We start from the raw sequence: 10696 nt of genomic DNA, 5'->3' as shown, positions 1-10696 counted from the left end.
TGGTCTATCAGGGACATGGATGGTACAGTATTAGTAGACTATCAGGGACATGGACTGGTACAGTATTAGTGGTCTATCAGGGACATGGACTGGTACAGTATTAGTGGTCTATCAGGGACATGGACTGGTACAGTATTAGTGGTCTATCAGGGACATGGATGGTACAGTATTAGTGGTCTATCAGGGACATGGATGGTACAGTATTAGTGGTCTATCAGGGACATGGATGGTACAGTATTAGTGGTCTATCAGGGACATGGATGGTACAGTATTAATGGTCTATCAGGGACATGGATGGTACAGTATTAGTGGTCTATCAGGGACATGGACTGGTACAGTATTAGTGGTCTATCAGGGACATGGACTGGTACAGTATTAGTGGTCTATCAGGGACATGGATGGTACAGTATTAGTGGTCTATCAGGGACATGGATGGTACAGTATTAGTAGACTATCAGGGACATGGACTGGTACAGTATTAGTGGTCTATCAGGGACATGGACTGGTACAGTATTAGTGGTCTATCAGGGACATGGATGGTACAGTATTAGTGGTCTATCAGGGACATGGATGGTACAGTATTAGTGGTCTATCAGGGACATGGATGGTACAGTATTAATGGTCTATCAGGGACATGGATGGTACAGTATTAGTGGTCTATCAGGGACATGGATGGTACAGTATTAGTGGTCTATCAGGGACATGGATGGTACAGTATTAGTGGTCTATCAGGGACATGGACTGGTACAGTATTAGTGGTCTATCAGGGACATGGATGGTACAGTATTAGTGGTCTATCAGGGACATGGATGGTACAGTATTAGTGGTCTATCAGGGACATGGACTGGTACAGTATTAGTGGTCTATCAGGGACATGGACTGGTACAGTATTAGTGGTCTATCAGGGACATGGACTGGTACAGTATTAGTGGTCTATCAGGGACATGGATGGTACAGTATTAGAGGTCTATCAGGGACATGGATGGTACAGTATTAGTGGTCTATCAGGGACATGGACTGGTACAGTATTAGTGGTCTATCAGGGACATGGATGGTACAGTATTAGTGGTCTATCAGGGACATGGATGGTACAGTATTAGTGGTCTATCAGGGACATGGATGGTACAGTATTAGTGGTCTATCAGGGACATGGATGGTACAGTATTAGTGGTCTATCAGGGACATGGATGGTACAGTATTAGTGGTCTATCAGGGACATGGATGGTACAGTATTAGTGGTCTATCAGGGACATGGACTGGTACAGTATTAGTGGTCTATCAGGGACATGGATGGTACAGTATTAGTGGTCTATCAGGGACATGGATGGTACAGTATTAGTAGACTATCAGGGACATGGATGGTACAGTATTAGTGGTCTATCAGGGACATGGATGGTACAGTATTAGTGGTCTATCAGGGACATGGATGGTACAGTATTAGTGGTCTATCAGGGACATGGATGGTACAGTATTAGTGGTCTATCAGGGACATGGATGGTACAGTATTAGTGGTCTATCAGGGACATGGATGGTACAGTATTAGTGGTCTATCAGGGACATGGATGGTACAGTATTAGTGGTCTATCAGGGACATGGATGGTACAGTATTAGTGGTCTATCAGGGACATGGATGGTACAGTATTAGTGGTCTATCAGGGACATGGATGGCGGTTGGACAGGCGAACTAACAGGCCATCTAATCAAGAGAATGAGTTTAGGCATGCTGCTTTCTGAAGCCATTGTCTTTCACTGAGTAATGAATTATTCACTAATCTCAAGATGCTTTTTCTGTTTCTCTCTCTCTCACACACACACACACACACACACACACACACACACACACACACACACACACACACACACACACACACACACACACACACACACACACACACACACACACACACACACACAGCCCAACGGTGGGTGACATCAGGATTCCCTAAACAACAACAGTACCAGAGATTTCTGCCTTGCTCTTTCTGCTTCTAAGCTCTGTGAATATTATGAATTTATATTTTATGGTCCCTAAAAAATTGTATTCAAGCCTTTGTCGGAATTCATAAATTAGGGCCACGTTACAATTATTAAAACATTGTGCCCCAATCACAAAGACTATCATCATCCAGCTTTGAAACGGTTCAACAAAAAGGCCCATGGCGTTAATAAAAAAAGGTATTTCAGTTCTTATTTTAGGGATAATGTATTTTTTTATTCCAAACAGCACTATTGAGCTCCATGCAGATATTAATTCTCACCGAGACACAGAGAGACGGGCAGTAACATCTCCATCACACCTCAGAATGAGCACTGCTATTTCCTCGGCCTGCCTGTTTGTCTCTCTGGGTTCTCTACGTAACAAAGACCAGCACAGTGGGGTTTCTCTCTGGTCCCCCTCACTCCCAACCCAATGGGAAACATGCATCTCAAGTGGTCGCTGCTGCAATTTACACACTTTGTCACATGCCGGGCCGACAGTCTGTCTGTCTGTCTGTCTGTCTGTCTGTCTGTCTGTCTGTCTGTCTGTCTGTGTGTGTGTGTGTGTGTGTGTGTGTGTGTGTGTGTGTGTGTGTGTGTGTGTGTGTGTGTGTGTGTGTGTGTGTGTGTGTGTGTGTGTGTGTGTGTGTGTGTGTGTGTAAACATATGTCAGACGCTACAATACGACCTCTTCATATACTCTCTATAAATCAGAAATGGCTGTTTTCTAGATCTAACAGAAATATTTTGCCTAAATGTTAACGGATTAACACCTATAAACTTATTGGGCATAGTGTGTTAAAATTACGAAATGATTAGGAGTAAATTGTATTTACTAATAAATAAATAAAAACAATGAAATATTTCAATATAAATATATAGAAAATATCTGATCATTATAAAGTCACAAGAATATATATTGGACTCCGTACCCATACAAAATAACCATATGACTTACCGCAGCCTACATCAGCTATAAATTGCCCTCTGAAAATAACATACAGCTTTAACGCAGCTTACCAATAGTAGTGTTTCATTTCCATGTGTGAAAACATGCTTAAATCCCCCCCAAAATAAAATAACATATTCAAACAGATATCCATGCAGAACTTGGAAATGTTTCAATGTTTCACACATATTGAGCGGTGGGTGGGTCGTTAAGCTCACAGAGAAGGTGCGTGTTTTAAATGTAGCACATCCAACCTCAGAGCTGCTGCCGAGCCTGTAAAACTATTGAAGTGCAACACTGCAAAGTTTGCAGCTCTCCCTGCCTTCCTTCGCTGAGAAGAAAACATCTGAATAAGCCAGTGCAACTGAAACTTTGTAGAAGTCTGAGGAAGACCTAAACTTAACTACCAGTGAATACCATAGACGACGAGTGGATTAGAAGGCAGACGCACGCAAACACACACACATATTTGACTGCCTTCTCAAGACCTCCCCCTTAGGTAAAAAAGGTGGAGAGATCAGAGGAGACGTAGCACACTGTTTCACCATCGTATGTCAGAATAATAATATTCATTCCAGTAAAGATTGTCAGAAAATACCTTTTGGTGACTTCAACAGAAAGATTTAATCAGGTTTAATCAGGTTTAATCGGGTTTAATTCGATTTAATTAGCTTCAACAGATAAATACATTTTTATCTTCTTTTACACAATTTCTCACCAGTAAAAACAAACGCTTTTGCTACATTAAATATTGGTTGCTTCAAATGGATATACGATCTAGTGCATGAAAAAATGATGCTGATTCCGCTGATGCCGCATGTGCATGTGAAATTGTGAATTCACGTGTGAATTTGCATATGCATGCATGTGTGTGTGTGTGTGTCTTCAACCATAAATCCCAAAAACCATTGCGTCTCTGACACATAAATGATTAAATGTGCAAGCACCATACCACAGCTTACAGCCAGCTCTCTTCCCATGTCTGAACACCCATCATTTAGAAGTGAATATCACTTTCCAGACAGGTTTGACCTGCTAGACATTGAGACTTCCCCTAATCATCCAGGCATGGGGTGTACTGTACTATTCTACTGCAGCATTTAAAACTCACTGAAGGCCGACCCTTACCAAGGTTTTATGAGTGTGTCTGCATATACACACACACTCACCTTAACCCCTAACGCTAGACTGAACGCCTAACCCCTAACCCTAAACCTAATTGTAACCCTAACCCTAAACCTAACCTCTAAGCTTAAAATAGCCTTTGTCCTCGTGGGATAGTGGGAAATGTCCCCATGAGGGAGAATTTTCCTTGTTTTACTATCCTTGTGGGGACATTTGTGGATTTTTAGGTCCCCACAAGGATAGAAGAACAAGATGTGTGTGTGTGTGTGTGTGTGTGTGTGTGTGTGTGTGTGTGTGTGTGTGTGTGTGTGTGTGTGTGTGTGTGTGTGTGTGTGTGTGTGTGTGTGTGTGTGTGTGTGTGTGTGTGTGTGTGTGTGTGTGAGCGTGTGTGTGATCTTGTTCTTCTATCCTTGTGGGGACCTAACATCCCCAAATGTGTGTGTGTGTATTTTCACTATAACAGGGAGGCAGAGTACACTATAAGGCCTTGTGTGTGCACCCTCATACCGATCTGAGAGTTGTCTCAGGGGTAGGTTGACGCTTAGATTGTCACTCATATTTCTTCCATCCCCTCAACCATAGTCTAACATTGGATTTGGAGACAACACTAAAACAGGTCTGTTCTACCTCAGCTGAAGCATACCTCTCTCTCTTTCTCTCTCTTTCTCTCTCTCTGTTCTCTTTCTCTGTTCTCTCTTTCTCTCTCTCTGTTCTCTCTTTCTCTCTCTGTTCTCTCTCTTTCTCTCTCTGTTCTCTCTCTCTCCCTCTGTCTCTCACACACACACACACACACACACACACACACACACACACACACACACACACACACACACACACACACACACACCTTTGCAATCAGATCTAGGTCTGATAACTTGGAAAAGCTTTTGTTTCCAGATCAACAAGGTACATGAATATATATGACACATGCCGATATAAAGTGTGTATCTCATATTGTAAAGTTTTACTGTCTGGTGTCCTGCAGAGTTTAGTCAGAGTAAGATGGCGGTGATTGCCCCTCCACAGGACAAACAAAACATTGCTGCTATTTGAATCAATTTGCATGCCAATGACAACAGGAGTGAAGACAACAGGATGGGGTTATAGCTAGAGGAAAAATCTCTGTGTTTGAGAAATGATGGGAGACTGACTGGAGCTGAAGCCATCACCCACAAACCTGTATCCAGAGGACTGACTGGTACATATATAGGCACACACACACACACACACACACACACACACACACACACACACACACACACACACACACACACACACACACACACACACACACACACACACACACAGAGAGAGAGAGAGAGAGACAAATATCAAGAAACACACATAGAAGGATTGACAGGCATACGCGCACGCACACACACAGAGAGAGAGAGAAATGATTGTGCCATAAAAGTGAGAGGTGTGTGTGTGTTGGAGAGAATGTGCAGAGTACACAGTCCTAACAACACAAAACACATTGGACTCAGATGACATCACCATGGACATCACCATGGACTTCACCATGGAGTGCCTCTGTTCTCAGTTGGCTGGCTGGATACTCTGACACTACTTCAGAACCAGAGAAAAATGTATTATGGCTGGATGTAATTGATTTGAACTTGATGCCTTGAAAGTGCTCTTTAGAATTTGACCACACTATATTTGTTTCACAATTCTTCACATGTCTGGTTGGTGCTTTTCTGGGTAGCTAGACTTAAAGAAAACTTTTTGTGTAACACTATGCTACTACCATATTTAAAGAAAGGTAACAAGTATCTTGCAGTTTAAAAATTCATTATGTAACATTTAATCAATGAATAGGTGTTTCACACACGCTGATGTATGATGTAAAAATAGAGATACGGTAATTATTTCTTCATAAAATATCTGTGTTTCCTGCTTAATCTCTCATCGGATCTCGGCTCTCGGCTCTCCTCTACCTTGCCACCACACAGCGGTGGCTCTGTGCAGGCAGCACGCCGAAGACACTTCGCTCCGGCTCCTAACTGCGCTGTTTCTGCCTGACAATATAACCTACACTTGTACAGGTCACCTATAGTGGGCTGTACCTACAGCTGTAGCCTATAAATCAGAACATAGAATCGTTAGAATAAATTGGTGATAGACATCTACTAATAGCCTACAAAGACGTTTGGACACACAATTGGCTATTGCAAATAGAGATGTTTTGCGAAACAAATGATGAATGAATTTAGAGTATAAACAACGGAGGACATATCCGCAAATCACCATTCAGCAAAACATTTGAAGGTAAATCCATATGGTCAAGATAGGAAGTAGGCTGACTTTCAATTATCTCTTTATATCCTGAGAAATCTGTAGAAATAAAATATGAATGTAGCCTATATACACCATGCCAAGGTATTGTTAAATTACTTCAGCTGTCATCATCGCTCTATAATAATTAAATTCGGATTACAAAAGCAGCAAAGCAAAGATAATAAAGTTGTTTGCATGCGTTGGTTTACCTGGCGCGAGGATATCTGACTAGTGCTCGACCAAGGGGAGGAGAAATCTGTACAAAATGTATATATTTGAATGTGCTTATAAAATTAAACATATAATTTGTCGTTTCACTATACCAAAAAATAACATGGATACCGGCTTTGGCTGTTTGATAAAAGTTTGGTGGTTTGATAAAATGCATATTGTGTTGTATTAGCCTAATGTGAAAACGCTTGGAGATGTGATCGTTTTCTGTTTGCAAGGACACACAAGTTAAATCTGTAATGTATCTCAACACGATATGTCAGTGGGTTACTTCGCTATTAGATTAATAGTATTACAATGACATTGTTGGAAATGTATGAGATAATAAATCGAGTGAACAAATGCATATGAGTGGACTATACACAGGAACTTGAAAGCGTGTTGAAACAGAATAATGTATGAATAGACTTTCAGAGTAAGATAGCAATTGTCTCCAAAATGTCAGCGGTTCATCCATTCACTGAAGCCAGGTATTATTCTTGGTTTTCTACTTGGCCCCAGATGACTTAGTGCAGCCAGATACCTGGCGGCCTAAAAGCGCCAACAATACCTTACACTTCACAGTTCCATGGTCTGTTTGGAAGAGAAGACGGTTTGATGGTGAAATGTCATTATAAATGTTATTAAGATGCTGTATTTTATAGACATTTAATAAGGTAAAGCCCTTTTTTAATTTATACAGCTTTCACAAAAGTAGTCTCAACTAGTATCCCATGCATAAAGTATATTTAACGTAAATGTTATTCGTAAAATATACGTAAAAAGAACAGAGTATAGGCAACATGACATCTTTACTCTAAGTAAAAATGGTTTATGGAAATTTCATTGTTAAATGTTGAATACCCTATTTAATTTATCCAATTAATTATACTGTCAAATGCCATAGTTTATAAACTAATGAAACCTTGTCAGATTCCGTAGTTCAAAACTCTTTTTTTTCCAACCCTGATGTCACGCGCTGAAGACTTCACTATACCCTCTCTGAAGTTGATCAAATTAGCCAAATGTGGCAGTAAATACAGAAGTCAAACAATTATACATGAATGTTTTTTTTTTAAATAGTCCATTCATGCGTTGTGTGTGATTGAGTGAAAATGAAAAGCAGGTACTTACGTGCTATTAATTCTCTCTGTGACACGTGCTGTGGGTTCCCCTGCTTGCGACGGGACATTGCCCTGGCATTTACACTTGCATTGCCCGGGGACCAGCACTCTGAAGGATGGGCTCGCTTCCCTCCTATTGCCTCCACTTGCTCGGCACTCAACTTTTCCCGGGACCTCCAAAAGTACGAGTCTCCTGCGCTCGGACTGCCGGCCGGGGTGGGTGGTTGATCGTGCTTTGAGCTATTGGCTAGTGGTCCCCTCACTCCGAGAGGCGAAAGTGTCTTTTGCGCTTCGCCTCGTTGGTCCACGCTGCCCCTGTGTTTGTATGTGACGAGACCGTGGGTAGCTGGGCTATACCTTCAGTTCTCTTTCACAGCTTCTCTCTGTAGGTTACTCACACCATTTGGCAAAATGTGTGTGAGAGAAGTGATCTGTCCGAGTAGAAAAAATAAAGATATCAGAAGTGGGGAAATATCCTTGGATGTTTGACGGATGTAGTGAGTGACAGTTGGGATCAAACCCTGGCGAGTGTCCCTCCACCTTGTGAGAGAAGAAGAATCAGAACGCGATGGTCAGTGCGCGCGCTGACAGCTCGGAATGCGCTGGGTGTCACTGTGAGTCCAGTCAATTGCCCGGCCTCTGAACTTATTTCGTTTCTTCTTTTAGAAACAAACACAAAAATAAAAGAACAATCGCAAACATTCACAATTACAATAATTGATAATACAATTTTACAAAATTATGAATCCAATTTTTCTTCTCGGGCACTTGGGTATCACCAAGTGATGGGCACTTCTGTTGGTGCAGCCTTGAGCATCAGCATGCAATGGCAGGTACTTTTCAGTCTCCTCAACTCCAAGTGCTCTGCCCCCTTGTACGGCTCTGTGTAGACCGGGCACACAGACTGCCACCTCTTTTCTAAATAAATCAAGACCTGCACTCTTTTTTCTCCCCTTTCTCTGTGTGAGTGTGACGATTGAGTAGTGAGTCCTGCTTCCCCCGAGCTCTCGGTCTCTCTGTGGCTAGGGCTGCCTCCGTACAATGGGATACAATTCAAGTTCAAGTGCGGACGTGACGTTAAGTCTACAGTGAGAAAGAAAAATGGCAGACTGCAAGAGCACTGAGGGCGACTAGTGGTGGCTTTTCACAACTATCGGATCACCAGCAGCAAGCGGTGGACAGCGCACTGTCGCGGTGTCTCTTCCGTAGAGGAGCAGTGGACGGAGCCTCTCCTCTTACTGCCTCACACAGACATGCAAGCTGAAGGGAAAGTCGCAGTGTTCAGAAAAAGTCATGCTATTCTTTATTTTCAAATAACATTTTCCATTGACCAATATGCCCTAATAATAGAATAAGATTGTTTGTTGATTTTTTGCATAGACCTGCTGGACAGTTTACAAGACCATTTCTATCAAATGCATTCATTGTCACCCGTCAAATATAATTTATTAGAAATATTATTCAAGTGTCTTTTTTTAATTAATTTTTTAACATATAGGCCTAAGGTGAATACTTTTATAAGTGGATGACTCTTGTTAAGATTTAGTCAACGTTTTTTTTTTTTTTTTGCGGGCATTTCTGTCCGCGCTTTTGACGTCCTATTCGATTACAATAGGAGCTAATAAGGAGGTGGGGAATAGACATTGATATAAAGTTCTTGGAAATATCATGTATTACGTGTCTTGTTACACTATCCATACAGACGACATTTGACAACATTTGCTTGGCAATTTGCGTTGGAGTGGAACACATTTGAACATAGATTCACTTGTTCAGAGATTTTATCATAAAATACTCGGAAGCAATTTTGATGTTGATTAGTCAACAACAAGTGTAGCCTAGGCTACTGTAGTGCATCTTATTTATCTCTGAACAGGTTCTCCTCGCAAAGATTCATTTATATACGTTTGGATTTATTCAGAGTTACATATTCTCTCATAAATGTATCAAGACCTAGTAAAAGACGCAAAGCAAATTCCCGAGCTTCAAACACGATTCATCAGAGGTCGATCAAATACATAATGAATGTGCGTAAGCTATCTGTGCACTTTATTACAAGGTTATGCCTAGACCACCTGGCTATCCTATAGTCTGTCTTATTCGTTATTTACATAGTTTACACATGATTCGGGCTCACAAAGTATCCAATGATTAACCAGAATAATTAAATACAGGCTATGTGTTTTTTAAAAATAATGAAACGGAGAGTGTACTATTTATAATGTGAAAGTTCATTCCTCATTCCTGCGTTCTTAATTCAAATCTATTAATCTCCGGACTCCAATGTGGTTATTACCAGTATGGTACCAGGGAAGCATTTCATATGGATCCTCTTTTGCCCTAATTCTGCACACTGGAGTTCAAATCCATGATCAGGGCCTAATCAACAAGATGACACCCATAAATTACAGAAAGAAACTTCCAAGTGGTATAAACTCAAGATGAAAATGAGAAACACACACTGGAACACAGAATGAGAAACAGATCCTCATCACACTGTGTCAGCAGCATCTATATTGTAGGCGTACAATGCAGATGCTCGCCCCCATCCTCTGCTCTGCCTGCCTGCCTGCCTGCCTGCCTGGCTGGGACTGCTCCAGTGCATGTGAGACTTGGAGACACACAAGAGCAAGGCACTAAGTCAAATAGTGTGTTTGAGCTGAGCTTCTACCCTCTACCTACATGGGGCTGTAGTGGTAATCTTCAGCATGTCTTAATGGGAGCTGATTGACGAGGCAAGGAGATAGGCCGTAGTAAGGCAGTAGCAAGGCAGCCGGTAAGGCAGGCAGGCAGGCAGCAGGGCAGGCACTGTAGTGAGGGAGGCAAGCAGGCGGGACAGGGAGAGCGGCAGAGAGGCAGACAGACATGCAAGGATAGGCAGGCAGGCGAGGCAGGGAGAGAGGCAGGCAGGCAAACAGGCAGGCAGAGAGGCAGACAGGCAAACAGGCAGGCAGAGAGGCAGACAGGCATATTGTGTGTTAGTGGGGGGAGGGGGGATCATGACAAGTAAGTTATTGTGTAACTGATGAAG

General features: G+C 42.0%; 1 protein-coding gene across 2 annotated transcripts in view; it reads right to left on the bottom strand.

Moving 5' to 3' along the window:
• The window catches only part of LOC106611254 (B-cell lymphoma/leukemia 11B), a 110288-nt gene extending 101527 nt beyond the window's left edge, over positions 1-8761 (bottom strand). The window contains exon 1 of one of the 2 annotated variants that reach the window (XM_014211270.2): positions 7676-8761. In XM_014211270.2, the coding sequence (XP_014066745.2) occupies positions 7676-7733 (58 nt within the window). In that variant the 5' untranslated portion in view covers positions 7734-8761. The remainder of the gene's footprint in view (positions 1-7675) is intronic. The other variant, XM_014211271.2, reaches the window with a different exon arrangement.
• Positions 8762-10696: the final 1935 nt, after the last annotated feature.

The sequence above is a fragment of the Salmo salar genome, chromosome ssa09 (genome assembly GCF_905237065.1).
Source record: "Salmo salar chromosome ssa09, Ssal_v3.1, whole genome shotgun sequence".
NCBI lineage: Eukaryota > Metazoa > Chordata > Actinopteri > Salmoniformes > Salmonidae > Salmo > Salmo salar.
This window is presented reverse-complemented; position numbering and strand designations above follow the sequence as displayed.